Source organism: Taudactylus pleione, unplaced genomic scaffold (genome assembly GCF_031769625.1).
Source record: "Taudactylus pleione unplaced genomic scaffold, aTauple2 ptg000117l, whole genome shotgun sequence".
In the NCBI taxonomy this organism is placed as follows: Eukaryota; Metazoa; Chordata; class Amphibia; order Anura; family Myobatrachidae; genus Taudactylus; species Taudactylus pleione.
Genome location: NW_028284519.1, coordinates 5,569,718 through 5,594,530, shown reverse-complemented (window position 1 = coordinate 5,594,530; position 24,813 = coordinate 5,569,718). Strand labels below are relative to the sequence as shown.

Genomic DNA, 24,813 nt, shown 5'->3' with positions numbered 1-24,813 from the left:
AAACAAACATATGGTAAGTTGAATTGTTAAGGTTCATCTTAAAATGACAAGCTAAGGAATGACTTGGTGCTTTAATGAACAAAAAACGAATGCAGAAGTTAAATGTGTATAGAAACTAAGGCTTGAAGAGAGATAAAATGGAGAAAGAAAAAATACAAAAACAATCGGCTCTTAAATGTAATTTTCAAACACCACCTGTAAAATGACAGTTAGGAACTGATTGGTTGGTACTTTATCTCCATCTAGTTTATCTCTCTCCAAGGCTTACATAGACCCCTTAGGATCAGCGGAGGACATAACCAAGTGTAATAGGCAGAGACAGATATATTGAGAATCCATTTTCAGGGCACAGCAAACCATGATCATACATTTTACCTCTCATTTAAAGGGAACACAAAAGACTGATTTACTACACCTAAGGATTATAGGAAAATAAACTACTCTAAGCATCAGCTTTATTTCTTGTTTAGTGAGGTTGTCTGTATAGCACTTTACATGCTGAACAGAAACTCATATCCTTTACTGATGAGCCCTAACAAGGTGAAACAATTAGTCTGTGAGGTTAAATTCCATCTCAGTGGTGACACCATGGACTCGTCATTTGCACTGCAGCACCTCAAGTCCCAGAAGTCAGTTCTCCAAAATAAAAACAGGCTTATTTGGGTATATGAAAAACACCAATTTGAATGCACAGTATTAATCCCAGGCACACTATGAATGTACACAAGGGTGAAATTGAGAAGGGAGCTTTAAAACAACAACAACAAAAAACATAAGTGTTAAGAGCGGTCTAGGAAAGCAGTATAAATGCTGGTACCTTGCATTGCCGGACTTAGGATCCCTCAGTGCAGAACGTATAGCATCTCTGTTTGATTGACTATTTGTCTTATCCAGATGAATCACTGCACAGATTTAAAAAAAACAAACATAAATATATATAAAACATTTGAGTTACCTGATAGTTATTTGTTCATTGTGAGGCCTAAGGTGTCCATGCGAAGGGTGCGAGTTGCCGTTGCAACGGCGTTAAAACGCCAGCAACGGACAGGCAATTTGCACCCTTCTCGGCCTGTTCCGAGCCCAAATTTGCTTAAATTTTACTCGGAGCCCTATGGGGCTGCCAGCACTTTTAAGTGAATCCAGGCTGCCGTCAAGCACGGCCGCTGTCGCGATGACTTGCACCCGTGAGAACATCACATGAAATAGGATTGACCCCTAAGTATAGGCCATATTTTGGAGTTTTTGGAAAAGAAATTCTATTGAAATTTGAGATATAATAATGTGGCTTGCTATACACAATGCATCTGATGTAGAGCTGAACACAAGTTGGCCATTATTACACCTGCATTGTGTGCACAGAAATAATGATGGATGTTTCCCTATATGCTGACTTGTACTACGCACCTCTTAGACCACACTCCCTATCAGTGGCGTAACTAGGGTATTTAGAGCCCAGGGCAAGTTAAAAAATGGAGCCCGCCCCCCCCCCCCCCCCCAAGTATGGGCGAGTGCCAAAAAAGTGGGCGTGGTCACATGCCACAAGGTACATGGCAACTGGAAAATGGGGGCGTGTCAGCATGATACACCACCATTTCTCGTCACTCTGGGAACATTCCTTTCCATTCCATATGCACCTTAATGTCCCCAGTAGTAGTACCCCTCTTGCAATGCCCACTGTAGTAGTGCCCCTTATGCAATGTCCCCAGTAGCAGTGCCCCTTATGCAGTGCTCCTTATACAGTGCCCCCAGTAATGCACCCTTATACAATGCCCACAGAAGTGCCCCATATGCAGTGCCCCCAGTAGTGCCACTTATACAGTGCCGCTAGTAGTATAAGGATCATTACTAGTGCCCCTTATATAGTACCCCCAGTAGTAGTCCCCCCTATGCAGTGCCCCTTATATAGTGTCCCCAGTAGTAGTCCCCCCTATGCAGTGCCCCAATAGTAGTCCCCCTATAGTGCCCCCAGTAGTGTCCCTTATATACCGTCCCCAGTAGTAGTCCTCCTATGCAGTGCCAGTGCCCCTTACATATATAGGACAAAGACGTACAAAAAAAAAAAAAAAAAACGTATCCGCCCTTTTTATTTTTTATGTCTTTACAAAAACAAAATTGAAAATTCAATAAAAATTATTGTTTAAAAAAAACCCCCCCACAACTTTTACCTGTATCCCTGCTCCTGCGCCCACCCTGTCTGCTCCTCCATCCTCCCAGCCCCCTCTGCACTATGGGAGAGGCGTCATGACGTCTCTCCCATCACCCACTGTGGGAGCTGGAAGGTGGAGCTCATGAGTGAGCTCCAGCCCGGCTCCGGCCGTGGGTGTAGCAGCCAATGAGAGTCTGTGACTCTCATTGGCTGCCAAAATAAACACACCGCTGCCGGGTAGTACGAGTGTACTACCTGGCAGCGGTGTTTTGTTACTGTGAGTGTAACTGTGAGTGTAGTTTTGTTACTACACTGACTTGAAACCAGTGTCCTGGACCGCGGCCGACGGCGCCCGACACCCCCTCCTCGGGCTGCCTGTCCGATGGCACCCAGGGCATGTGTCCTGTTTGACCCCCCCTAGATAAACCCCTGCTCCCTTTACATAAGCTTCAGTTATCAACAGCCCTAAACTAGGTGCAATAGATGCTTCTGAAAACAGGCACACCAGCATGCAAAGTGATGCAACTAAGTTACTAGATCTGTTATACTTTCTAATGAAAATAAATTTATATCACCCTCATATGAATGCTCTTTTTCTCTTTAAAAACTTATTGTAGCTTGTTCTGGGGTGTAATGTAGAAACATAATGTAGGGGAGGGTGCAATATTATGTCACTTGCATCTACAATAAAACACATCTGCACCCCATGTTTAGCACTGACAAATCAGGCACTGTTAGAGAAGGAAGACGTGCTGGCAGCTGGCCACGAACACGTTTATTCTAGGCAATTGGGTGCCCAAACGATTTCCCTCCCTGGTTTATGTACACTATCTCATTCCTTATGCCTATATCTGTGTTAGAATAACAACAATGTAATTCATGCAGTAACAGAAAGATTATGTTATAAGCAGCTCATGCATATATTACCATTGGTGTCATTGTAGTGGATCTGTTGCCCATTAATGGGTTTCAGGAGAGAAACAGGGGTCTCTACAGCTGGCAGGTTACACAGTTTATATTCTACAAATAATCTCTTTATTGTTTCATTCTGTACGGCTTCTGAATCCACATCCAGACTCAAAGATATGACCTCAATGCTGATTTTCTCAGATAACTAATCAGAAAAACAAAAAACACATTAGTACATGGAGATGAATGTGTTCTGTAGGCCAGCTTTCCAGCCCCTTCTATGTCCCTTGCATTTGTTCTGTGTGGCTTCTACCATGTGTAGCCCATAATTACTGCTTGCCTTTTGTATAATTTATCTCTACAGTATGTTTTGGTCTATGTCTGGCTATTGCAGCCATTAAATCTGAAGTTTTACCATCTAAAGGCCATATTCATTAGAAGCAAAAAGCAGAGATCCGCAAAAAAGTATAGCCGATTGCGACTTTTTGCCTGTTGGAAACTTAAATCCGTATTCAATTCCATTTGCTTTTCACGTACGCGGAAAGTAAATGCAATGTAATAGGCGAAAAAGATTTGTCTCTGAATAGCAGGAGAAAAGAAGTGCACATTTTTTATTTTGGGGTGCAAAGGTGGGGAAACCTCTCAGCACCCTTGGAACAGCCCCCAAAGGATAACTACATCAAAAAATTCCAGGAAAAAACTTACCCCAAAAAAGTACTTTGAATATGGGGGTGAAAAAGCATAAAGTGTGGGGGGGATAACTTCGCAAACTAGCGAAATAAGGTTCAGGGGGTGCTCTAAGAAGGGGTCAATTGTTTTTGGGATTGCAGGTGCTTTTATGAGGGTGGAATTTCACTGTTACTAAAACTACACTTTAGAGACATTCAAATATGCTAGCACCCATTTTTAGGTACCCCAAATTTGCCAGGACTACTTATTTTTTTCATACACACTATACAATAAATGAGGCAGATCACCCGACTATTCACAAATCAACCCAATAATTGTATAGTGTGTAGGTGGCTTTACACACATAGCCATGTTCTTAGCAATCCCACAAATCACACACACACACACACACACTACCATGTTCTTAGCAATCCCAAAGAATCACACTCAAAAAAATGGACACTAGCATGTACTAAGCAATCCCACAAAACACACACACACAAGCATATTCTTAGCAATCCCATGAATCACACACACACACATGGACACTAGCATGTGGGGAATGCGATCTGCCTGAGATTTCGTAAAAATTAAATATGAAAAACTACCGGGGGAGGCCTTGTGATAATAACGCCACTTGGAGATGGCGTTATCCAGGGTCTCCCCCGGTTCCCCAACTCCTGCTCTGCTCTAACAGGCAGAGCAGAGCCAGGCTCCAGTGATCAGCTGTGTGGTCTAAACACACCACAAGCTGATCACTGCTAAAAGAAAAAAAAAAAACTTACCTGTGTCCAGGGACTGGTGATCGGTTCTCCAGTGATGTCCTCCGGGGCTTCGGTCAGTTGGTCTCCCGGCTCCTGCACTGTGACCCTGGTCAGCTGCTGCATAGAACAGCTAATCGGGTCACAGTGCAGGTTGGGAAACCAGCTGATCGGAGCTTTGGAGGGAGGACATCACAAGAGCAGCGATGACCGGAGGTAAGTGAAATTAAGGGGGGTTGCGATGGCGGGGAAGGAGGGGTATAGTGGCGGCCGGTTGGCGCATGGGCAGCACCTTGTTCCTGTATTTTTTCCGAATAATACAGTGATAAGACTGCGAAGGGGATTCACAGGGACAGAGCCAGGTAGTGAGACACTGAGTAAATCCCCTGACACAAGTGTTAATTAGCCTGTTCTCAGGCTGAAGACCCGAAATGGGCCTAATAGGGGGAGTCTGCCCTCACTCTCCATCCATAACCCCAGGAACCCCTTATTCGGCTGTTCCTAAAGCCCAAACACTATCAAGTCTTTTTTGCAATCACAGACATTTGCTTGGTTTTTTTTAATACATATAGAAACCTGGGACAAATATATCTCCCGTGACCTTGCTAGTGCTTTTCTCACAGTATACAGATTCAGAGACTCTGTCGCACACAGATATATAAGTCAGTGTTCTCCCCAGGCTGTTTTTGGCGGGTGCACCACCCGGCAAGAAACCGTCTACCACCCGGCACTTTGGGAGCCTGCAAGTGGGGACATTATCTGGGAGCTGTATAAAAAGGACCAAATCCTACAAACTTTGCAACTTTTTCATAATCAGACGACTGGGCCTCTAATAAGAAGAGGAAAATGAATATATAAAATGGTATTTCAAGTTTAAATCATAATGCCAGGGTTTAAAACATTTTTTTATTGCGAAGGCACCCATCTGTCTACTTCTTGATGCCACCCGGCTGGAAAAAAAATTCTGGGGAGAGCACTGTAAGTGTTCCACATCAATTTAATCATCAGTCTGCTGGTGCATCCTAGTTGCATCGCATTACAAATTAAGATACATTTTCGGCAAATAAAGATGCAAAAAGTCGTCTGGCGCTGGCAGAGTCTCATGGGACCTGTGCACGGAGAGTGGCGTTTTGGCACGACCGCAGCAAAGATGTGTAAGGACACATCTGTATAGATATAATTCAATAAATGTCCTATGCTTCTATCCAAATAATAAAACCCCAAGAATGATGACAAGTTATGGTCTATTGCAGACGTCTTACTGGTATCTCTGGTAAAGAGCTCCATGTTTTTCTATTGATGGGTGTAGACAAACATGAAAGTGCAGAGAAGGGCAAATAATTGAGCAGGATAGTCCCTGTTTAAAATGGAGCACGGCTGATTTATAGTAGTTCCCATAGACGTTGTGGACAAAGCACAGCTTCCAAATTGGTTAATTGATTGTTCAATAAATTTGTACATGAATCATAATCTTGTTACTGGTTGGTCACTTTTAATGTGAAAGCAATTCTAGAATCTTATGAATATTGCCTTATAAAAGGTATATAATGTATATTTGTCTCGTCATCATTTCTGGAGTGTTTCATAAATGATTTAATGTGATTGTTCTCAGCTCAGGAATAAATGAGTATACGACTTGCAGTGCCTCCAACTGCTGTACTGAGCCCCGGGGTAATATATAGAGAGATAATATAGCTGATTATGAGCGTGTGATCATTTATTTGCAGTGAATATTAGATCATATAAACTGCTGGGAAAATTACAGAGGAAATGGATATGTTGTAAATGATACTTGTTTTGTGAGGCTATAGTTTAAAGCATAACATATTTTTTAGGTGTATAATAATTTACAAATCTACAGAATTTTTTTAAAATAGTTTGTAGACTTTGGTTTATAAGCAAAATATTATTTAAATAAATACATCCAAGACTGAAGCGTAAAATAGGAGGTATGGCGAGTCTTCACCTGTGTCAAACGGCTGCTTCCGATCTGACTTATTCTATGTTTTTTTTTATATCTTTTGATATGTTACATCTTCCGCACTATGCAGGAAGGTCAGGCATCACATCCCATCAGTGGAGGAGGAAGAGGCGAGTGCACAGTATATACTGCTGCACTAAGTGCTCTCCCTCCTACCTCTGCAGGCTCAAGATTGCACCTTGACGAAACAGTTACCATTAACATTGAAACGTTGGTATATATATATATATATATATATATATACACACAAACACACACATTAGGTGGGTATGCACTTAGCAACCCCCCCGATGCGATGCCCGATGATGCAGATGAATGAGATATCGGGCAGCTGGTACACACTGCACGATGCGTTGACCGACCGCCTATGTCATTCATCGGTACCATTGAACTTGCCGATGTCGGCACCTGGTTGCTCCATTGACAAAACGACACCGATGTTGGGCAGCGCCCCGCGCATAGTGGGTACACACTAGACGATGTGCCCAATATGTCGGCCGGATCCGATGGATCAAACGGCATATCGTCTAATGTATACTGGCAATACATAAATGTTACTTTTTTCCTTTTATACTTAACTTCAAATTTTCCTGAAGGTCGGTGACCTCTTTCTGCTAATTTCCAGGACCCAGATTACCCACAACATGCAAATTCTTAGGGCCAGAAATGAATGGGAGCACTCTGATTGGTCAGAGCATAGCTGATCCCATGCTCTGACCAATCATAGCATTGCATCCATTTACATTATACGTGAGAAGGCTAGCTGGTACAGTAACTGCAGTAAGCTAGAAAATTACAATATAATTATTTCTATTTTTAAACCACGTTTATTAAGCACACACCTACCGCCCGAGGGGTGAGGGAAAATATCCTGGTTCACATAGAAGAAAGGCAATTTTTATTGTTGCAGACCTGACTTCCCTAAGGATTTCAGACCAAATGCTAACATCCGTGTAACTCACCCGATAACTACTTCTGACTGTGACATTGTTAGAGCAAGTGCAAAAAGTCTTCAATACAATGTGCAATTTAATATACAAAACAAACGAGGTAGAGGGACTTAAGTTCAGCAGTGTGACTGTGTGACTATGAGCAAGTCATTTAAGGAGGATAGGTGTTTGCATTGCAGCTGGTAAACTGGTATAACACTGCATGAAGAAAGTCACATCTAATCAGGAAATGTAATTAAAAGCAAGTTCATATTTAATAAAAATGAACAGCTCCAACTTAACTTATTTACCTCATACACAATCACTCTTGTGACAGTTTGCAGAATTACGCTATTACAATGGAAACAGTCTTTGAGAATATCTATTTGGATATGTTTTATTATAAGGACTGAGACTGAGTACCCATTTAAAATGACAATTTTCACAGCTGTCAAGCTGACTGCATATTTGATGTGTGTAGGCTTCTCCTCTCCTATAAATGAGACATTTCCTTTCATCTTGTACCCTAACACACATTACCTAAACCCCCCAAATCTGAATATTTCAATAAGGTTCTTTCATTATTCACTAGGTTCATGGAAATTTTACTAGGGCAACTACATTTTTCTGTCGTTATGCATACAGGTACAAGCCTTCAGCTGGCAATATTACTGCGATTAGCATAGTTTGATGAAATATTTAAAAGGTTTTCTTTTTTTTTTTTATTATTTTATTACTTTAAAACCTAATAAATCAAATGACTGCCAAATGCCATTAAGGTGACGCTTTGACTGGAATGTGCTTTTCATATTCAAATTCAAATATGAAAACAAGGCGATGAAAGTGTATAATCTGTCTGCAGCTCATGTTCTCAAACACACACACACAAATAGTCAGATAAATTAACTTATATTACTTGTTTTAAATAATAAGGTTGGTTTTAACTACTTCATTATTGGAAAGTTTTCCACCTTGTTTAAATATTTTAGTCTGTCTTCATCTAATACAGAATCAATGGGTATTTATTAAAAAATATATATATTTAAAAGTTGGCCAAAGAGTATATTTCTGTAGATGTATGTTTTGGATGATGTCAGTGGCTGGGTAATGTATAAAAAGAGATCTACGAATAAGGATAATGTATATAATGATCTAGAAATTATTAGATTGTACAGCCACCTTTAGATAGGGTTATATAAAAATAAACATATATTTTTGACCACATTTCACACCTAAGCTGGATAATGATCCTATTTATTTTGTTAGGTTTATTACATGTTTAGTTTTGGAACCAAACACACTGTGATATCTGGTCAACTCAATATTGGCTGTGATTATGCAGTCAATGTAAGCATGCACATGTACATCTCAGATTACAGATGTGTATGGTATATAACATGATTACTCAGCCTCTTCCATCGCTCTTACTGACTTCTTGTCATAATTGTTACAATACTGTTACCTATTGTATAAGACTTCTCGCAAAGAGTTCCCAAAGGGAAAGTCCAAGGGACAAGTGCGGGGAGTGATGAGAGATTCAAGTCATCAAAGCCCAACCCACCTCACTGGGGAAGGGGATGGGATCCAGAGGGGCAGATAGGTAAGAAATACCTATTTAACTCCCCTGTTTAAATGTTTTCCCATTTACATATTGACTAATTATAAATTTAGATTATAGCAATAATCAAAATAATTTTCACAATTAGATGTTATAATTTTGGTAACTATCAGTCCCTGTTTAAAAGACAGTAAAGCAATGTCATTGTTTGTAAAACCACAGAAAGTTTGTTGCAGCAATGATACCATACTTTATAGCATCTGAAAGACAAACTAATCCCCACTTTCTTCACAGAGAAAGTCAGTGCACTGTCACCAATTCAAACATGTTAAGTAGAAAATTGAAGCCTGACTTCAACAATAGCTAAAGCAGGCCCCACTACAATAACAGCAATAATATCTGGTAAATCACTCATCGTTGAAGCATTTGTGGTTTAAATACAAGCCTAAGGGTGGATAATTTTTGGCATGTTGGTAAATTCAGTCTGTGTGTTTGGTCAACCTTCGTTTCACTAACAGGAACGATAGATATCCATCCCATGCTGATCTATTGAATCTTGTCCAATTTAGACACTTCTATGTGCGGCCACAGTGCATACTGATCCCGATACTGGGCGCTAGGGCCAAGCAACATGACTAGACCATGTGTGGTCAGAATAAGTCATGTTGAATAGGACAGATACAAACTAATCTATTTTCTGTAATAAGTATTATAACACTCATATTTACAAATATATTTCCTATGAATTACTGCATTATATCATATAATGTGAAGTTTCCACGTTATTATATTACATGTTATAAATATCTATATATTTTTTGGGGATTTTTTTATTTACAAAAATTAATTAAAAATTGTCATTTATTTTCATGAATTATTTAGGGTTAGTGATATTTATTAAAAAATTTATTGAACTTTATTTAATCAAATTAAATGATACAGCTTCTCTGCATTGATTTGCAGATACACGAATATACCAACTGATGTTTTTTTTGCTCAAACTTCATCAAGCCCATTGCCCACATTATAAGAGCTAAGCTGCTTTGTAGTCAGAAATGTTCTACTAAAGCCCATTAATCTCTGTGTGTATATATTAGGCCATATTTTTTAAATTATGTTTAGAGCACTTCACAGCGGTAGATTTAGAGTAATATGTTACATATTAATGACATACCCCAATATTTGCATGCATTAAACAGATTTCACCAGCATACAGGTCCGGTCAGCGCTACAGTGAAATTCTAATTCTTTGCTATGTGCAGAGCAGATGAAATACACACACATCCAATGAACTGTGGCGAAGACTACAATGCATTCCCCTAAACTCCCCAGCGTCAGATAAATGTCATTATTCGGAGAGTTACATATATCTGGTATAATTAGAGTGAAAAATGCTGCTTTATTTTGATGAATTTTTCCTCTCCAGTATTTTAAAAGAGTCATAAATATTTAAAACAGTTCAAGTATTTCAAAATTTAATGATGCTGAGAAGGCTTGTTATGGCAAGGCAAAATTATAGGAGTATTTTATGAACAAAATGGTTTTAAATCAACCTGACAAACTCAACTGGGACCCTGATGTCCCTTTCCAAATGAATTTGTCAAGTGTTTAAAGAAGCGAGGATCTGAATAGAATTTTCCACTTTAGAAGCTTCCACTCATGACAGATTAGAAGTGATCATGGATATAATACAATTAGAGAAGCTTGTTTTATATAATAGTGACATACACATTTCAGTCATGTAGACACTTGCGCTTCTTTTCGCCAATAGCTGTAATATCACCACACAGAGCGATGTAGGGAAGAACCGGAAGCTTGGCACAGAAATTAGAATAAGTTATTGGTGTACTAAATTAAAATCAGCCCAGGTAGGTGAAACACTAACTCAATTATGTAGTATTAAGGATCCAGAGGGCATGCCTAGGTGCATTGGGTGCATCCAATGAGTGTTATACAATCACTTTAGAAAGTGTTACAGCTTCAAAAGTAATTGTGTGATTATCATTACAATAATTTATCAAAGTATATCTGTGGTTAAATCCCCCCCACCCTCAGACAGACACACACAAAAAAAGTAGAGGCAGACAACTGCAAATAGCACATTGGAGAGGTAAAAGGGTCTTATGATGATGTTATATGTAAAACAGCCAGAAACAAATAAAAGTAAGAAGTGAGATTCCTTCTCATTTATTTCCATGGTATTAGAGAGTAACTTCCATACACGCACTAGTTATTTTTTTTTAATTAAATTGGCTTTTATCACTTTCAGCAATAGCTTATATTCCCCTGTACTGCCAGAGGAGCACAAACATTTATTATAATCAGAAGATAAAAGCTTTATGGTGGTAACCATAGAAAAAGTCAGAAAAGCTTCCTAATGCGAGCACTGTATTAACAGTAACACCCCATGTGGCCCTATGCAAAAATACTGGCGTGGGGACCCTTTCTCACTCTAATTTTTCAAAAACCATTAAAATTGTGTTAGGGTATTATGGTGCCCATCAGAGGTAACAGGGATGACCTTGCTATGCCCAATGCTAGTTATGTTATTTGTTAACTCTTAAATGCCAATTCTTACAGAAAAACTAGCTCCTACCCTGCCTCAAATAAATAAAAAAAATGTATATTGATGCATAAAAGCTTTCAAGCAAAAACCAGTTCAAAATGACATTCTGTATTTAAACAAAAATAAAAAAACAAATCATAACACTGAAAAATGTGTTCAGCAGCTAGTTATGTACATCATCAGATGGATTATCTAAAATGTTTATATCCTAAGATTCCACCAGTCATTAAAAACACATATAATAATAAAAAAAATGACCAGCCAATCTTAATTGTTTTGCCTAATTGTAGATATAATTGTAGATATATAGGAAGAGGCAGGACACTGATTGGACAGGACCTGGCTACAGTAACCAGTGCACACGCTTATGAGGAAATATTGGCCTACGCTTATATCAACTGTACTTGTTCCCTAAACAGAAGAGGAAAAGAACAAACTAGCATGTTCATGCACTAAGCATGTTCTAGCCACATTTAGTGTTAAAAGTGTGATTACAATGTCTTTAGTGGAATACAATTATTTCCACTTGTGGACGTTCTTTTAATCAGCAGATTATGCATTCATTCCTAGGTATTGAAATGAATGAAAGATTCATAACCCATTGTCTAATGCATAGCACTCAGCAGCAACCCCCTGTCCTTCCTAGTAATTAACAAGCCTCTGAGGTTTGTGTGGATGTGGGAGAAAAAGGAAGATAAGACATTATCCTGGGAACCTCTCACAATGATTCTGTGATGGAGAGTAGCGTAATCGGTATGCCATATGCTGCTACTGGTTCTGTGTCACCAAACTTTATGTGACAGAGAAAAGATGCTCAATTTTAGAATTGGGTCACAGAAGGGAAAAAAATTATGATGGTTAATTTAAGGTTAAACAGGAAGTTACTTAAGGCTATATTTATGTGTTCTGCTTTGGAAAGCGCTGTTTAGTACATTTTCCCCCTTTGGTCTCATCATTTATTTTAGTATAGTATACTTTTGAGAAAGGGTTCCTTAAAAAGGAATGTTTGACAAGAGAAAAAAAATCCAACAAGAAATGAATGGTGAAAGGCAGAAGAAGGTTATGCCACTTTATGTTTATCACCCAGGAACTAAAAATGGGATGGATGAAGAACTACTAAAAATGCAGAGTCTAAGGGGTAAATTTACTAAGATTCGAGTTTGGTGGAGATGACAATCTCGGGTGAGTTTAGGCATGTCTTTCATCTGGCAAATTTACTAAAGACAAACTCGTGTGAGTTTGGGAGAGAGTTCTTTAACTTCACACGTAAAACTCGGGTGAGATCGCAAACTCGAATCTTCTCACCATCGGGGAAACTCGGAAGTACTTTTCATGAAAAAGATGCAGCTTGCAAATTTACTAAAATTCGAGATTTCAATCTCAGGTGAGATTTCAATCTCAGGTGAGATTAGAGAAAACTCGCAGAGAAATTGAAGTTTCAAACACTCAACCTCCTGAACTGCGAGTTTGCCAGCAACATACACAGATCATTATGATTTGTGTATGTTTCTACATGTGTTGTTAATGTATAGTTTTTTTTTTTTTTTTTTTAAATGACGTAGGGCACCCCCCAAAAGCCATAACCAGCCCCGGGCTGGTCAGCCAGTCCTGGTACCAAAAATTACGGGGAACAAAATGAGTTAGACAATCAGTGGCCGCTTTACATGTATTGGCCGCTCATTGGCTGGGACCCACGTGTAACCAGCCAATGAGCGGCCGCTAAATGTAAAGCGGCCGCTGATTGGCTAGCAGCCTGTGGGATTTAACAAATGATCACAGTCATCTGTCATTTCGCAAGGTGCAAGTATTATGTCACAACATATACTTGCACCTGTTCATATGGTTCGCATAAGTAGTTTTCTTATTTTGCCAAGACCCTGGATGCTACAGAGAGCAGTGCCAGGATGGAGGTGAGTATGGGATCTTTTTTCCAGGTACACCAGTGGAATCTACATGGGACAAGAGGACAGACCAGCTGGAACAGGTAAGTATGTGTGAGTGGGTTAGGTGTATGTAATAAAGTTTTACTGTATACGGTGTGTGTGTACTGTGGTTTTTTAACTATTTATTTTACAGTGGGGGTATGGGTGCTGGCCGCCTACAGGCACTTGTAGTTCCACAAGTGCCAAAGGGCAGGCATGCTGGCACCTGTAGTTCCACTGTAAAATACAATAGTTTTCTACTAATTCTCGGGTGAGTAATCTCATCTTAACTTGCAACTCGGGGATGATATCTCGATTGGAAAACGCACTTTCAGCTAAACTCACTTCTTAGTAAATTTGCGAGTTTAAAAACGGGAAAATCACCCGAGATTCGGTGATTCAAATCGAGATTAAAAAAAAAAAAACTCGACCAAACTCGAATCTTCGTAAATGTATCCCTTATTGTTTGAGCTGGATGTCTAATGTATCACCATTTTGTTTTTCCAGAATGGTTTGATTTTCTCCTGGAAACAACATGGTTATGTAAAATGACCCTGGGAGGAATCGTGACAGGTCCAAATGCTCCCATTGCTGGTAAGTTGGCATGTGGAAGCAGCAGGTTACATGAAGCTACTGTGAGCAAAATAACTGAACACACAATCCTCTCACTCTCATCTCAACTCTGCAAATGGACATCCACCCCCTAATATTCCACTAAGACTGCTCTCACATGTGCTCAATTATCTACTTACAGAGTAAGCTGAGGGCTATTTCCCCATACTCATGGACCTCACTGCTGTTTTCAACATTGTTGATCATCCTCTTCTCCTGCACAATTCCAATTCATTAATTTCCTGTCTATTAAGCCAGGGCTCGACAAATCCCGGGCACCAGGTCGCCATGGCGACTAAGATTTTAGTCCCGGCGACCGGGATTTCCAAGCCCTCTAGGTTACTACTAGGTTGAAGGGCACTGAAAGGGCATGTGTGGTGGTCTATACAAGCTTTCATATAGTTTGGTAATGGTCTGGCTCATAAACTTTTAAGATGGCTCCTAGATTTTACAAACATTTGTCGAGCCCTGTATTAAGCTGCTCCTTCATTATCTCTATCTTTGGCACATCCTCTTCTCCACTCACAATATGTGTTATGGGGCTCTGTTTTTCTACTTTTCTCTTCTCTTGGTAGTCCAATTAGCTCACTCAGCCTCCAGTATCAACTCAATGATGACAACACTCAAATCTTCCTCAGTGTCAATAACACCACAATTTCCTGTCACCTCCACCTTCAAAATATTGGCAGAATACACACAAGAGGCTTACCATTCTTATCATGCCCCACCTTAACTACTGCATTCTGCTATCTGATACTCACTTCACCCTTCTATCTACTCTACGAGCACCGGCAAGAGTAAGGGGTATATTTACTAAAGGTTGATTTTTTTAGTCAATTTAAAACTACAAAAACTGACTCAAAATCGGTTGTCTAATGACCTGCCAAAATCACTCATATAGTAACATTCGAATTTGATTTTGATTTCAAAATCGATTTCGATGTGAGTTGTTCTTGGAAGGTGTAAATGCATTCGGTTTTGAACTTTCTGTTAAAAAACTAATGCAAAATCCTGAGATTAAAAGACAAATACAACAGTGTTTCAAATCAACACAATGGTATGAAACTAGAATACTGCTACAAGACCCCCCAATAACTTACACTTAAGAGAAAAAAAAAAAACCCACATAAACAAGAGTAGAGTGGTGAGGAATTGACCCTGGTAGTGCATGGCTCATAACCCCCATCCCACTTTATCTCCTCTTCTCCTCTTTTTTATTTATTTATTTTTCTCCTTTTTTCTTCTCTCTCTTCTTATACTTCTCCACCCCCCCCCCATTACCCATCTACTTTCTTCCCCCTTCATTTCTTCTATTATGGTTGAAGTCACTATAATATATTACTGTTTAATTTTCTATTGATTGGTAAAAAGAGAAATTTGTGGCAAGATTATTACTTCAAACCACAAGTGAACTGTATGCTATAAATTGTGACTGTCATTGTTTCTTGTCATATTTGCTTATGTACCAGAGTGTATTTGATGACTTCAATAAAAACATTTAAAAAAAAAAAAAAAAAAAAGTAATGCAAATAGAACCTAAAATCACATATAAACTTACCTAAAATAGAAGTATGCACAGACCACTATGCTGTTAACAGATGCTAAACAGTTAACAACAATAAAAAAAAAAATCGGAATTGGGTCCCCCCTAAATCCATAATCAGCCCTGGACCTTTTAGCCTGGTCTGGTCATGGAAAATCAGGGGGAAACGGTGTGGGGGTCCCCCTATTTTCCATTTGCCAGCACTAGGCTCAAACAGAAGGGGTGGTAATGCCACAGCAGCAGGACACACAGCCAAAGAATTAAACCAGCCCCAAATTGGTCAGCCCAGGGCTGGCAATCACCCAAAAGAGGGGACTCCCCTCCAAAATGGGGACCCCCCATCCTGAGCATTAACCAGCCTTGGTATCTTCCCTGCATCCCTGGTGGCAGTGGATGCAGGGGTAATCCCTGCATCCCTGATGGAGGTCAGCCCTCTTCTCCAAGTAGAAGTCCTAGGTTTTGGTAAAATAAAAAAACGTACAAAACCCCACGGACATGCAGCTGGCAGTGGCGGCGGCCACTCAAAAAGACTTAAGTTCATTCGCGGTCAGCTCCATTCACTATAATGGAGAAGCCGTTTCCATGGCAGCAACCACTCTCAGCTAAGTATATGCATATGTTGCAGGCAAAGTGGGAAATCTAGGCATTGTGCACACTGCCTGGAGCTTTCAGACAAAAAGTGGGAAATTAAAAAATTGTTACTCCTTAAGCGTAGACATTGTGCATAACACTTAAATGCTTTTAGGCAAAGTGGTTAATGCTATTTGCAAACTCTCTTCCAACGTCTGGAGAATGGCTGGTGCTCCAACAAGAGTGAGGATGTCAATCAAATGATAAGCATCTTCCACGGCTCTCTTCAATTTAAGAGGTGTCAGGATAACCAACTTCATAGGGTAGTCCTGATTGACACACGATGTACATGTGATCTCACAATACGATCGATCTGCAATTTAGGAGGGAAGGTCATTGAAAGAACACACACTTCTTCAAAATGTCACTGAAATGACGCTGGTCGGACGCACGACGCATCGCATGCACAAATACACGGCACGCATCGTAGCTTACCTAAAAAATGCCCGATTTCCATATGATTCATCGTACGATGCGGCAAAAAATCGGGCAATCTGCCCGAAATCGCACTAGTGTATGGCCAGCATATCACTTGTTTCTATTATGGAGTTACTCTCCCAAGCTCAGAGGATGATTGCTTCCCATTGTATGATATTTTATGTGATTTTAGATTATTATATATATAAGGCTTTGTTGATTGTCAGTTTACACCTGATAGTGATTTACCCATTAGCGTAGTATAAATAGCAGTGACTCTTTGGGCCTTTTATACTTGCACCTGAGGAAGGTGTGGGGATATTCCACACGGAAATGCATTGAGCTGCATATTGGACCACCTTACCTGTATATAGCTGCATTGGATTGCTCCATTTACATCTTCTGCACTAATTTAAAAGGACAGAGATACCCGGGGACACCACTCATTTTTAGGAAACTTTACTTGTAATCTCTTAATGTTTTTGTCTGTGTGGGGGGTAGATAGGCTCATAGGACTAGACAAGCAGGGAGCAGCTGATTACAGCATACATAGCAGAAAGAAAGATATGTATTTCCTACTATACGGATTGTTTAATGGTCACAGATTAGGTACAGGAAATTCAGAACATAGCAGAGAGACTATAAGGTATGTAAAATTTGCTCTCATTGGTTAATAGGTTTTAATAAAAATGCTTTGATAGGCTCCTAGCGGTTCCTCTTGGCATGTGAAAAAATAATCATCATCCCCAGATCACTACCCAGTAATACTAAATAACCAATAAGACAGCCAAACAAATCTAACTGAACTGTAAATTGCCCTGACCCTAACGTTCACAATAAGGTGGGTAATAGGCATCTAGACTGCAGCATTGCTGTGTTTTCATTGAGCGGTTACTTATTATTATTATTACCAATTATTTATTGAGCGCACACATATTCCGCAGCGCTTTACAGAGAATATTTGGCCATTCACATCAGTCCCTGCCCCAGTGGAGCTTACACTCTATGTTCCCTATCATATGCGCACACACTTACACACTACAGTTAACCAATTAACCTACCAGTATATTTTTGGAATGTGGGAGGAAACCAGAGCATCCGGTGGAAACCAAACCCACACAAGCACAGGGAGAATATACAAACTCCACACAGGTGGGGCCATGGTGGGAATCGAACCCACGACGAGAGTGCTGTGAGGCAGTAATGCTAACCATTACACTGTCTGTGCTGCCAGATTGCACTTAAATGGTATCTCTATATATAGGATTAACATTAGGAAGGGCGCAAACTCTATTTGGGAAAGAGGTACATGACTGTCACTGAGAAAAGTCATACTGCTAACTGTTTAAATGTCTCCCTGCATAAACTGAGTGAGAGAGTGGCAGACAAGGTGGTAAGTACACACAGCTACGCATGCCAGCCACTGGGCACATCAACATGTACCCAGGTAAGACATGTCGTGCTGGAAATTGATTATAGACCTTAGATCACAAGACAGATTCCAGCAAATACACAGTGACTATTCTTAAATATAATGAGCAAATAAAGTTTAAATGAAGATAATAAGAACACACATATATGTTACCAACCAGGCAATAACATGTAAATATTGTACACGGCACTCACGGGTTTCTTCTCCTTTTCTATGGGTATGATGCAGTCATCGCTATCCGTTGCTGTAGATTCGTTTCCATCAGTTGTTTGTCTTCCGTCGTGATCTAAGAAACAACAATTACATGTCAGGATATTTCTTTTATAAGTGACACAGAGAAAAACACCTAATTGCAATGTTTGTTAGCAAACAGTAGTTTAAGCTTTTGTCAAAGTAGAAAATCTATGTACTCGGCACCTTACATCGGCTTATCAATTTGTCTTAAAACAACTGAATAGAACCATCTGGGTAAACCCTATCTGTAATGTCTAGTAATTTACACACATACCAATCTTGATAATATCAGATGTAGAAGTCCTTCTTCCCCTTGCACGTACTAGTGTACTCTATTAAAATGCCTTAGGTATTATTTAAATTAGCTGTTGATGCGGATTAATTGGGCCTATTATCCCGTGTGATCTTTCTCACCTAACGTACTGAAAGGTAGCACATGTCCTGCAAATTGATGAGATCACATGAAGAGTCTCAGGTGCACAGTGAGGACACTACCCTCAGAGTGCTCTCCAAGAGATATCGTCAGAAGACAGAGTAAATGCAACATATGTTTAGTAATAATTCATGTTTTTCTGATTAAAGAGATAACTGTTTAATGTCCAGCTCTGTGTAGGTGGAACGTACTTTTAAAACATGTTAATCTGTTAATAATACTGTAGTAGGTTTAACTGTACAGAAGGCACTATTTTCAATTCTAGTAACCAATGTTATAGTGGAACTAGTGGAAGGTTCAAACTCTCATGAGAAAAAGAAAACATCAACAGATTTATTAAAGGCCAAAAAACACTATGCAGTCATTATAATCGACATTCAGAAAGTTAACATGGACAAAAGGGTCAACATTGTGAATATCAACAGGCACAATTTAGAAGTGCATATAAGTGTTAGGTTTAGGGTTAGGTTTCGGGTTAGGCTGCAGTTAGTGTTAAGCTGGGTACACACTATACAATGTAACATGGATACCCCAATTTCACTAAGTCCCAGGAAATGCAAAATAGAGCATACACACTATAATATCTTCCAAACTACAATATATTGTGTCGGGGGATTGTATCCAATTAATCGATAGTCCTGTACACTATGGGCTTGATTCAGAGATGTACGCTAAAGCAATCCCAACTGCATTTTTTCAGTTGCTAAAATATGCTAATGCCTTCCAAAGCATAGCCGAGCATAGTAACTGCCTTCTCATAGCGTCCTACGACGTACAACAGTGTAAACATCTGTAACATGGATGCAGATCGGGCAGCCATGCAGCATATCCGGCAAGTCTGACCAGCCGCAAACACTGCAGCTCTCATGACACGCAAAGAACTCCATGCTGCAAAGGAGATCACAATTTAAGCACACACATGACACAGCGTTCAAATGGTCAGACATGACTGCGTTTGCCTAGGCACCTCCTCTTACCTCCCCCAACGCTGACTACATGTCGCTCACTTTGCGAATGGATACTCTGTGCAGGCGTTATTACAAAACGATCAAATAAACAATCACTGCATGTGCGGCGGCTTACACGCATGTGCTATTGCAAACAATCTATAGATATGCATAAATATCGGCATTGCGTAGATCTCTTCATCAGGCCCTATGTGCCTGATTCAGAGATGGACGGCACTGCACAGCACACACCGGCGGCAGGGCCATACCGTCCACCCAAATGCTGCAGAAGCGTCTGAAGAGAAGAGACGCCTCCCGTCAGCATCGCTGACCCCAGTGCTGCGAAAGGAGGTCGCAGCCTGTTATCACCATCGCAACGCCAGCTGAGTAAGCCTCAGCTTATGCAGGCTCTCCGGCTCCTGGCTGCTTGTGAGGCCAGGAAATCTGCATCCATGGACGCAGACCTGGCCTCAGCACTCCCAGAATACTTGTTTCCGAGAAAGCAGGCCGTCCCCGTCCCTCAAACGCTTCTGCCTGCCAATCTGGTAGAGGCTTGGGGGATTTGTGTGCAAAATTGCAGGACTCATTCTGCAAATGCGCAGAACAGGTCTCGCTCAAGCGCAGACTCCCAAACATCGGAGATGTGCGCTGACCATCGGGTTAGCGTATATCTCTGAATCAGGCCTATGTGTGGTTGTGCATACACACTACATGATGTGTACATCATCGTTCATCGCATTGTCCCATCTGCTGTGCAGAAGAGCAGATGGGACAATGTGATGACGACCATCAGGAACGACGATTCAGGCATACACTCTATATGATGTGTTTGATATATCATACGAAATATCGTATAGTGTGTACACAGCTTGTGGACTAGGTTGTGGTTAAGGTTAGGGAAGGGTTATGTTTAGGGTTCAAATATGGTAAAAACGCTATAGCAACAAGTTGATTGTTGACATTATGTCCATGTCGACATTGTAAATTTCAACATTTTGTACCACACCCCAAAAAAACTCTATGGCCAGTAAAATCTGGAATTTTTCCCTGGCGATGGGACTTTTTTTCCATTTTATATGTGACGCTAAGATTTAGCAGTTTCCCCTTTGTGAGGGAAAGACTATTATAACCTCTCTGTAGTAACAGAATTATTTTGATATAAAGGCAGAATTTATTTTTTACTTATTACCATAAAAAAAAACTATTAATAATACATAGGTCCCTCATTTTCACCAGCAAAAGTTATTATTAGTATAGTAATTTTATAAAGTTTCCTGAATATATTGGTTGCCAATAAATCAATATAATGTATGACAGTTGCAATGACTGATGTCACATGTATAGGATACCTGTTCAATTCAGGGGTCAACATAATAATAAGAAAGTTTGATGTGTTCAGGAGGTTTCCTTGAGCTGAGGGATACAATTCACACAATAAATCAGATTGGTGAATATATATACAGAGTTTGAGATGGTTGTAAGTGGGATAAAAGACATGTTCTACTTTATTTTTTTTTCCATCTCAGCAGTAATATGGACAATACAGGTTGAGTCTCCCATATCCAAAATGCTTGGGACCAGGGGTATTTTGGATAATGGAATATTCCGTATTTTGGAATATTTGCATATTATAATGGAATATCTTGGGAATGGGACCCCAATATACACACAGAATACATTTATGTGTTATATACACCTTATACACACTGCCTGAAGGTAATTTTATACAATATTTTCAATAATTTTGTGGCTCAAGCAGAGTTTGTGTACATACATGAAATTCAGTTGTTTCATATACACCTTATACACACAGCCTGAAGGTCATATTATACAATATTTTTAACAATTTGTGCCTTAGACAAAGTTTGTGTACATTGAACCAGCAAAAATCAAAGGTTTCATTATCTCAGTCATGCCAAAATTATTCCGTATTTCGGAATAATCCGTATTTCGGAATATTTGGATATGGGAGACTCAACCTGTATATAAGAACTGTGGGTTAGGCTGTGGTGGTTTGAAAAAATAAATGAATACTCAATAATTGAATACTCAATTTTACAATGACAGCTAACACCAACAGCAGTACTCTCATTCCTGAAAATGACTCTTTTGAGTTGATCCTTTGATTCTCAACCTTATCGGACTAGAGTATAATTTTCTGATTGAGACAACTCCAAATATCTTTGTATATTATTGTATAAAATGTCTCAACTACAACTCCAGAAAATACAAGATACAACATAATGCAAAGATTTAATCAAATGCGACCACCCCCATATTTTATACCTTCTGCCTCCAAATCCTCGGTTACTTCGGTTTCATCTTCTGATGTTGTATCGTAGCTTTGGGCTTCATATTGCCCATCTGAAAGTTGGGAGCTCTCCTCCTTTTCGAGCTGAGATTCCTGTATTGCTTTCAGATAATCATCTTCCATAGGTTTATCTTGTTCTATCTATAACAAGGCACATAAAAAAGGTTAGATAAATGATTTATGTATCTTCCTAATTTTTAATCTCTGAAGCGGGTTAAAATTAAAATCAGCCATTCTAGTAATTGTATTCTAAAGAGTACATCACAGTATTGGAAATCAGAACTTTACTTTTGTCACTAGTAAATGATAACAAAGTTCTGTATGTTTCAAAGACTATAAGATGCAGGAACATTTAGTTCGCAAATTGAAATGAGTTAGAGGTTAGAAGTTTCTGAGGAGTTTGTCATAGATACTGACACAATAACGAGGAGTACTTTACCAGTTACTGTGGAGAGAACAGTGTATAGGAAGTTGAACAGCATGGGAAAATACAACTTAGAGCATTTTAGGGACGTGGTACCCCACTGCCAAGGTCTAATAATGAAAGGCGCATGTGGCGAGGCCGATGACGCAGTGCATTTCCCAGCCGGCAGTCATCAGGCACAGCCATGATTATTATAAGGAGGTTGCCCGTAACGGACCTTATCTGTCAGATCTGGTGATATACTTACATATTTGAAAACATTGGTACAAATGTAATATTGTTGCATTGGAAACATTTGCTAAAATGTTAGGTTTAAAAAATAAAAAGATTCAAACACTATGGAGCACCCTCTTTGTCTTTTTATATCTTTGTATATGTGTGTGCATATTATATATATATATATATATATATATATATATATACACACACACTGTATATACAAAAATTTAATCCAGTTTTTCACAACAGAGGCCCAGAAACAACTGAACAATAAGTTTGTTTGTAAAGAAGCTTGAATTATACAGTGAAAAATGACACAAATGAGGAATTTGCTTATATGAATACAGGAATACAGGCTGGAGAGTAAATTGCCCCTGGAAGGTTCACCTGCAGTTTGTGTGAAGATAAACTGGCTGAGTCATATTCCTGACAATCAGAAAATAAAGTGTGTATATGGAACAACACAGCATTACTAAGTAATCATTGCTGTTTGACAATCATCACATTTAATAAAACTAATATGAGCATTTTCGAGTAAAGACTAATGTGTAAATAGGTTAAGATACAGAAGTAGTTTATCAGTTTCTAGCCTTTCAGCAAAACACCATTATGAGCTATTTGATTAAAATGTCAACCACACTCAAGAATAGGTTTTCTCCATGTTAATATAGTAAAACAGTCCAATTCAATTTTCATTAATATGGTGTGACAAAAAAGTGATACATTCAGTCACAGTAAAGGGCAATGCTTCTTATTTTATCAGGTGTACATGTTATATTATAGTCTGTGTTCTATTCCTATGAAGTTATTGACCTTTTAAGGTGGTGTGCACAAAACAGGACAGATTCTAATCTTCACATTGTACTCTGGGTGAATAAGGTGCTGGCTGGACTATAAGGTAAGATCAGGAGGATTCAGTGGTGCAAGTACAGGCCGATACGGCGTACCATTAAGAAATTAGTGGCCGATATGCTGTACCACCCAACTACCTTACCGCCACCATTAGCTGCACGCCTCCTGCACCGCTTGGTCTAGACAGACCCAGGTACACGGGCCGGGCGAGACGTTAGTGACCGGGGGAGGCCAAGTAGCTCCCGAAGCGCTGGGCATACCCCAGAATGCTGGGAGTGTGCCGCAAGATTTATTTTACTTGCACCACTGGGCATAGAGCAAGTGTAGTGCAAGATTAGAGTAAATACACAGGTCTGCGATGAAAAAGCTTTTTTAACAAATTTATGTGATACTTAAGAGATTTTTGGCTTCTGAACACAAAAATGACTCCCGATTTTGCATATCACATCACGTTTTTCTACAAAACGTGTATTTATGAATAAGTAATTTTTTTCATATTCTTTAAAGTAATAAATGTATTCTGCCTACATTTATTATAAAACATTGGGCCTGACTCAGACCCACTCGCGAGCGGCTGTCCGCTCGCAAGTGTGTCGATGTTATGCACTGAGCATGCGCACGACGGAGGGAGCTCCGTCGTGCGCATGCGCCAGACGCGATGAGCGAAGGAAAGTCCTTCGCTCGTTGTGTCCGATCAAAGGGGGCGTGCTGTCAATGTTGATTGACAGCACGCCCCCTTTGGTGGGCGTGCCGGGGGCGTGCCTCCCTGACGGGGGCGTTCCCACGGGAACGCCTCCCGTCAGAAGCCGGCCCACTGACATCACTAGTGATGTCAGTGGGAGTGATTTTGGCTCTGATAGAGCCAAAATCACTCCGGAGCTTGCGGTTGAAAACCTCAACCGCAGGCTCCGGCTCGCAATTTCGATGGTCGCGATGGTCTCGACCATCGCGGCCATCACAAAGCACGCTCGTATAGCCTGTGGGTGGTGACCCACAGCTATACGAGCGTCCAGGAGGACGCTCCATGAAAATGGAGCCCGGCCCTCATTCAGAGCGTGCGCTCTGCTCAGAGCATACGGCTCTGAATGAGGGCCATTGTCTTAAATGAATTCAGTTGGTAGTATAGAACGTTGCAATTCAGTTCTCGTTATAAAACTTCCCCCCGGCCAGTGCCAGATTAAGGTCATCATGGTCCTGGAGCTGAAATTTACAAAGGGCCTAAACCCCATACTGTCTAAAGGAACATTGCACACACACAACAACTACAACTACAAGGTGAGCTGGCAAAGGTGGAACAAAATATAACAGATGCAACACA

General features: G+C 40.0%; 1 protein-coding gene across 1 annotated transcript in view; it reads right to left on the bottom strand.

The window, feature by feature from the left end:
* The window catches only part of RPGRIP1L (RPGRIP1 like), a 151,216-nt gene that overhangs the window by 5,732 nt on the left and 120,671 nt on the right, over positions 1–24,813 (bottom strand). The window contains exons 21-24 of the mRNA XM_088471852.1: positions 21,976–22,141; positions 18,270–18,361; positions 3,074–3,260; positions 818–902 (exon numbers count right to left, since the gene is read on the bottom strand). Coding sequence (XP_088327978.1) covers positions 818–902; positions 3,074–3,260; positions 18,270–18,361; positions 21,976–22,141 — 530 coding nt within the window. The remainder of the gene's footprint in view (positions 1–817; positions 903–3,073; positions 3,261–18,269; positions 18,362–21,975; positions 22,142–24,813) is intronic.